The sequence below is a fragment of the Epinephelus moara genome, chromosome 18, assembly GCF_006386435.1.
Source record: "Epinephelus moara isolate mb chromosome 18, YSFRI_EMoa_1.0, whole genome shotgun sequence".
NCBI classification, from domain to species: Eukaryota; Metazoa; Chordata; class Actinopteri; order Perciformes; family Serranidae; genus Epinephelus; species Epinephelus moara.
The window spans coordinates 15,808,865-15,815,947 of NC_065523.1; the positions used below are offsets into that span (position 1 = coordinate 15,808,865).

Genomic DNA, 7,083 nt, shown 5'->3' on the forward strand with positions numbered 1-7,083 from the left:
TCAAAGTTACGCTCACTATCGCCCCCAGACGACTTCGACACGTAATCGACCTTTTCAAAGCACAATCATTGTGGAAGGTTATATCGCCGCATCGCTCAAGATTACGTTACTTGTTTCTTAAACCAAACCTCTATATCTCCATAGTCACTGCAGCAAATTATGAAGTTTTATTTTTAATTGCTTGACATTCTTGCAATGTTGATGGCTGACGTGAGTGCCATTAGTGCCCTCTAGTGGCCACGGTCCGCAACTACAACTCGGTATGTTATGAAAGTTTTGTTTCTAAATTCATCGCAAGATTAAGAGTATGACTCCCTGAATTTCACTGCACGTAAAACAAACTGTTGAATCTTGACACTTTTTTATAACCACTGACTGTTGGTGATAGGCATTAAATAAATAGGCCTAGTAGACACAACAGCTTGCTGTATCTTAAGGTGAAGACTCATTTGTAATGTGACATCCAACTCCAGTTGGTCATAAAATAAATGTACTTAAAAAAAAATGGCCCCTCTCTCGCAACCTCTCTCTCCCTCTCTCTGTCTGTGTATTTAGGGAACAAGATTATTACTTAAAAAAATTCAATCAGATGTATACCGAATAAGGCCTGTATAATAGATTTACAATGGGCATTTATAACTGACATTTAAATTAGTTCAGCTGAATGAATCCTCCATGGCTGTCCACTACAAAATGTGCACACTGCATGCACTGACAGGAATTTCTGTCTGCCGAAACTGAAATTCAGATCTGCCCTGGAATGCATTGTTGAGATGCTGTGTAATAAATATGGGATGCTTTGTATTCATATTTGCAGGTCTTAATTTATACTAATATTTAAGGAAGTGTAGATTCTTTAGAAAATATTTTTCCCCCTGAAGTCTTTGCTCATTAAACTGTGCAATTTTCACCCTGAAGTCTTTGCTCATTAAACTGTGCAATTTTCATTGCTTTTTTTTCTTCATTTTTTTAGTATTGGTTGAACTATATATTTATATGTATATATGCTGTATATTTTCTATTTTTTAATCTCTATTTTTTTTAATCTAAGTATAAACTGTCACCCTTCAGTTTCAATTTCAATTTCCTCCCAAGTGTGGGCTCAATAATGTTTATCTTATCTTATCTTATCTTAACTCATTGCTAAATGCAATAAAGCATGATTTCCTTTCTAAGAATTTATGAATATGAAATTTGACCATTATAATAATGAGTTCACGAGTGCTCTTCTATGTATTATTTACTAGGAAACCAAACAACAAATTCCTCAAACAAATTCTCATCAATATTCTCAGTAGTAAAAGCACACTCGGGCAGTGCAAAAATAAATACCCAGCAGTCTCTGGACATCCATAACAAAAACTACACTTCACATCAGTGTCTCTCTTAAATACTTTTGAGCATAGTTTTTAGCTGGATAGAATTTTTCAATGAGTTTTTACGAAATCCCTTTACTTTGTAGGTAATGTTTAGAAGCCTTCTCCCACACCATATCATGCGCAAATTGATTCCAATATGGAATGACATATGTGAATGTAGTAATATCTCATTGGTTCAGGGCTCTTATAGATCTGTTGTCATTACCAGAATAACTGGAGAAACAAATTTTGCCTATTGGTGTGTGGGCATATAACAAAGGGCACTTATTAGACATTAACCCTTGGCTGAGATTTAAACAGCACACAGACACCAGAGGGTAAAGCACCAACCCTCAGGCGTTGAGAAGATATAATATTGTGAAAGAAACTCCTCATTATTAAAGACACAACCATCCAGTTACCAGCATAGAGAGGGGAGAAAGGACATCACGGTAGCATAGCCTCCAGCTGTTGTAGTTACACACTGTGACCACTGGAGGGCAGTGAACAGTCATTCATGATAATGTACTGATGACCTCCATCAACTGTGTGTGTGTGTGTGTGTGTGTGTGTGTGTGTGTGTGTTATAATGGGCATTTATGACTGAATAACTTTAATTACATTAGTTAAAATAAATTATTTATAGATATTGTAATAGCCTACTAAGGAAACTACACGTTTTAGTATCACCTTGTATTAGAGGCAGAAACTTTAACCCGTTAAAATTAATAATAAATTATAATAAGACTAAATTAACCCTTGGAAAACTGTAGAACCTTAATATGGGGGAAAACATGTGACTTTATGAGCATTACTTGAGGTTTTTTTGATTAGAAGTTTGTGCTATTATTGTTGCTTTCACAGGACTTTAACCTCTAACTTGTTCAGAGTTGATATAAAGTTGTGGTGTGCATGATCGGTGTGCCAAAACTAAATTTCCCTGCAGTGCAGTCTGTTCAAAGTGAAACATGTGTATGTGGCCTGTCTGTGGCACAGACACATGTAGCTGTGTAATCAGGGAGACATAGGCCTGTATCATTCCACATGAATGTTGAAGCGGTGTGATGATAAACTCAGCCACACACAGGGTTTCAGTTGATGGCTTTATTCCTGCTGGTGTTCATTATTCTTCAGTAGGCCTGGCCTACACAGGAAAGACACAACACACTGATAAACAAGTTCAACAAACACTCTTTGGCTACAACACAGTCTTACATTTCTACATATATATCCTCTGAGAAGCATGTTGACAAAAATATTCTGTTATAATGCCCATCAGGTGGCAGTGTCATTCAGATTATTGAGATTATAATTTAATATTTCATATTCAGAAGTGATAATATAAGGAAGTCACTTGGATGATAACATTTTTAAATATTGCTATAAGGGTGCTCCCCAGTTTAACACACAGGCCTATATAAGCACCACGTCCCATTGAGCTTACAATGCAGATCCCCTCAACCTTTATTCTACACATCAACATAATTCGTTATAACAAAAAAAAAATGCTGTGTCATTGATCCCCTGTCTTTAGGTGAAGGTGGCAGGTCTCCATAATCATTAACCCGCTGATGATAAACTGCCTCTGTTCTGACCTCCGGACCAAAACACGAGGCTGGACTAAGGCACGTGCAGGCAGGACGCCAGGCAGACACTTTATTTTGCTGACTGTATTTTATTGCCTTCAACACTTTGTGTTATACCTGAGAATATGCCTACAAGTGTCAGCTGGCCCCTTGACTGTGTCCCCTCTGTCTCTGTGTGTGACCCTCTACTCTGCCACCAGCTTCCTCAGCCTCTGCACCACATCATCCCCACTTTTCCACGGCACCGTGACCGCCTTGAACTCCCCAGGCATGGCCTCGTGGGTCTCCGTGATCAGCCGGTGCATGGGGAAGTCCCGTCGCGGGAATGCCACGTCGCGGGGCCCGAGGGCGAGCGCCGGGCAGAAGTCGTTGGCCCCGTCCCCCACGTAGAAGATCCTCTGGTACGGGCGGCCCCGCTCCTGCGTCCTGCGCGCCACATAGTCCCTGACGACCACCTGCTTGCACATGTTGCTGGGACACCGCGCGCAGTCATGGGAGTGGAAGGGCCGCAGCACCAGCCGGCCGTCTTTGTTGAAGGTAGCCGGGTTGGTGAAGATCCGGTGGAAGAGCTGGCGGGCCCCTGCGCGCCGCAGCCAGGACTCGATGAAGAAGGTGTTGGCGTCGGACAGCAGCACCACCTCAAAGTCCGTGAGAGGCCGGGTGCGGATGTACTGGAAGAGGGTGGGCATGCCGGGCGTGGCCGGGATCTTCTCCATAATGCTCCGGATGTCGCTCTCGGTGACGCCCTGCTCCGCCAGGTAGCCCAAGACGCGCTGCATGTACTCGTTGTAGCGGCCGGGCTGGTAGGTGTCCTTCAGCCAGTCCGGGAGGTGCTGACCCGGGGCGGTCTGCACCACCATGTCGTCGCTGGTCTCATCCACAATGGTCTCATCAAAGTCAAAGAAGATGAGGAAGCGCTTGTCGGAGGGGATGCTCGTTGAGTTGGAGGCCATGATGTGTGCGCGTCTGGACCCGGCGGGTTCCCCCTCTCCTGGGGGGTGGGGTGGGACATAACAGCAGTTGAATATTGAATCCCCCATGATCTGACTACTATGCAACACCTCTTACTGATGGCATCAACTCCCACTCTGCGGCAGCATCCCACGCAAGGCAGGCCACAGTAAGGTGGAGGCTACCGAGGATGGCTTTCTGGGAAACATTGATTGGGGGTGGAGGTGAAAACAGAATCAAATATAAATTTAAAATTAGCTCCATAATGTGAATATTATATAAATAAAAAACACCTATAAAGAGCAAAGCAGCCAGCAGCGCTTTCAAACCACAACTCTCTGGATAAACAGGACTTCCAGCCAAGGAGGGCTGGGGTCATCCTGCTGTAGCACAAGTTAGACATTTGGAAGGAGATATTGTGGTTATGATACGGCTATAATCGGATCTGGAAGAGCCCTCAGGAGCCCATGCAGATCCTGCAAGCAAGCAAGCACATTCATAAACAGTGCGCACCATGAACGAGCAAGACAGCCTCACATCTTTGTGTGTTTAAGTGTATGTGTGCCTACCTTTGTAGATGCCGCTGATGTCGTGTGTTTCCTGATCCCCTGCCGGCGCCTTCAAGCTGTGCGGCTGTTATTGTCTGCATGAGGAAAACACAATGACTACTGAAGTGCATCACAGCGGTGCGTGACAGCAGCACGCAGTTTAAACAATAGTCAAACATCCCGAAGTCTCCTGTAATAGATATATTATAACTTAATTATTCCCACAAGCGCATGCAGAAAACAGATCAGTAAGAATAAAAGATCCCTAGAAAGACTGGCTTTGTAGTCTTGCTGTCTTTCAAACACATTTCAACTCTTGTTTGCAACAACCGAGGAACACTGCGTTATTTTTAGGCTGCAGCACAATGCAGAGATACCTGTCCAAGAGCCTGTATCAGCCTACAAACTGTTTAAACTTGTCAGCCTGTCTTCCTTATCTGCCGGCTGCAAAACTAACCTACTTTCTCATATCAATAACAACAGCAGCTGCAGCAGCTCGAACTTCAACTCTCTTAAATCCTATATAAAAAGCATTACTGTGCCAAGAGCGCTGATCCCGGTCCCCCAGGTGTCGGTCCGGTCCGATCCGGTCTCTCAGGGAGCAGAGACAGAGTTCCGGCAGTCTGCCGGTGGGACGCGCACTTTTATGTGACAGTCAAAACCACCGGAGCCGCTGTGAGCGTGACCGTGCCTCCAAGTCCGCCCATTTAATAGCAGCCTACTGAGCGCGTGCACGACACTCTCAAGAGGAGAGGAGAGGAGGGGGGGGGGGCTGTGGGAGGATAGGAAGGAAGACAGGAAAAAAAGAGGACTCAAATGTAAATATTCTGTTGGCTGGATATATCCGCAGGACTGTGTATGTGTGTTTATGATCTGTGTGTGTGTGTGTGTGTGTGTCAAACTGTTCTCACACATTTTCCAGTGGAGTGTTTAAGGTGAGACACATGGGAGAATAAACACACCAGGTCTGAGAAGAGAGCAAAGCAAACTCTGCGATATTTCTTTTTAACTGTGTTGACCCAGTTTGGAGCGAGGTGTGTGAGAGAACACGGTGCATGGCGGTGAAGTTTCCAGGAAAGTATTTGAATAATCTCAATTGTTCAGCTCGCCTGATGCAACACGCTTCCTGCTCCCTCCTTCCACAGCACAGTCAGGATTTGGGTCAGTGTGACAGTGAGCACGGTGCTGCTCTGAAGCTGTACTTGACCTCTGACCTTTATTGTAAAGGACACAGGAAATGAAGGTAGAGCTGTATCACATGAGAGGCAGGTTGCAATAAAATGAATTATATGTATCAAAAGTGAATATATATTCTCAAATGTGGCATCTCCATAATTAACCACAGTGAAACATTAGCATCGCAGCGAGGGAGTCTGTGTTAAAATCTTTGCAAACACACACTGATTAATGAACCGCGCAGCAACTTTCAGAGCAGCGAACGCACGCGTGAAGAACACGGCGTGAAGCCTTCCTCTCCTTATCTGCCTGCTGACAGACGCAGCCTCCTTCCTCCTCTACACCACAAGGCGTAATGACTAACAGCTGGGGTGGCTGACTATTTTCAAACCCAAATGGGAATGGGAGATGTACAGACGGTGTGTTATTATCTCCTCTGCTTGTGAAGTGAGCCTCAGTACCTGACCACCCACTCACCATCAGTGAGTCACTCACACTTTTCTCTACCCGTCGGCCTGCTCAGCTATCGTATAGGATTATGTGACTCATTGGTGCGCCACTTAAAGCCACCTATGGTGATAGAGGGCACGCTTTATTTTAGGAGTTATTCCAGCAACACTAGGTGTCTTTACGTGCCCTGAGAGAAGACACGCTCTGTTAATGTATGAATAAAGCTGGTTGTGTTGGGACAACAGATATCCAGGGAAGAAAAATGCCTTGTGTGTCTGTTTTCACTCTTGGATCTGATGTTTCAAGCATTTAAAAGACACTTTCTCAAAATGCAACTACTCATCTACAGGTATGATTTGGGTTTGGATAAAAAGACAGAGGCTGAGAACTCCTGCCTTAAGTTACTGACTGCTCTTACAGTGAAACCTACTGTTAGGATCTCACAGGTCTTCATCAAAAACAAACACTATTTAAAGGGTAACTTGGTTATTTTTCAACCTGAATCGTATCTTTTCATGTTTTATAGTCTAGGTGACAAATGGGGACAACTATTTTTGAAATTGTTTCAGGACTGAGCGAGAGAACTGCAGCCGGCAGCTGTGAAACAGGCTGTAATGTGACCACTCAGGGCAATTACGCACCGTCAATGTACGTCCACTAAAAGGGTTTGTTTTTGCCACTGACTGATTATTGTAAGTACCTGACAACATTATGGAAAGGATCCCTACATAGACAGACCTTTTTGTTGAAGATTAAGATCATTTTTGTTTGAAAACAAACCTGGAAACTGCTGTCGTCAAAGCCACCAGACTCCATTTAAATAATCAGCAATTTTATCATAGTAAAACACACTAAATTCAGAGTCGACAGAAGTAAAAGAGAACTCACAAAACTGTTCTGGTTTGTCTTTCCACTGTCTCAACACTTACCAACTCTGGTTTGATTGAAATAAACCCTTAAGTCACCCTGGTTAGATGTGACAATATGCTGGCTGTATACACGCTAAAATGGCTG

At 43.8% G+C, this 7,083-nt stretch overlaps 1 protein-coding gene across 2 annotated transcripts; it reads right to left on the reverse strand.

The window, feature by feature from the left end:
* Positions 1 to 2,447: 2,447 nt before the first annotated feature.
* On the reverse strand, positions 2,448 to 5,145 carry phospho1 (phosphoethanolamine/phosphocholine phosphatase 1). 2 transcript variants are annotated; one of them, XM_050068684.1, is made up of 3 exons: positions 4,981 to 5,145; positions 4,465 to 4,538; positions 2,448 to 4,093 (listed from the first exon to the last, which is right to left on the reverse strand). In XM_050068684.1, the coding sequence occupies exon 3, from the start codon at positions 3,982 to 3,984 to the stop codon at positions 3,130 to 3,132; it is 855 nt and encodes a 284-aa protein (XP_049924641.1). In that variant the 5' UTR covers positions 3,985 to 4,093; positions 4,465 to 4,538; positions 4,981 to 5,145; the 3' UTR covers positions 2,448 to 3,129. The 2 variants fall into 2 exon arrangements, with proteins under 2 accessions (XP_049924641.1, XP_049924642.1); XM_050068685.1 differs by having other exon boundaries at positions 2,448 to 3,935; positions 4,981 to 5,142.
* Between the last annotated feature and the right edge of the window lie 1,938 nt (positions 5,146 to 7,083).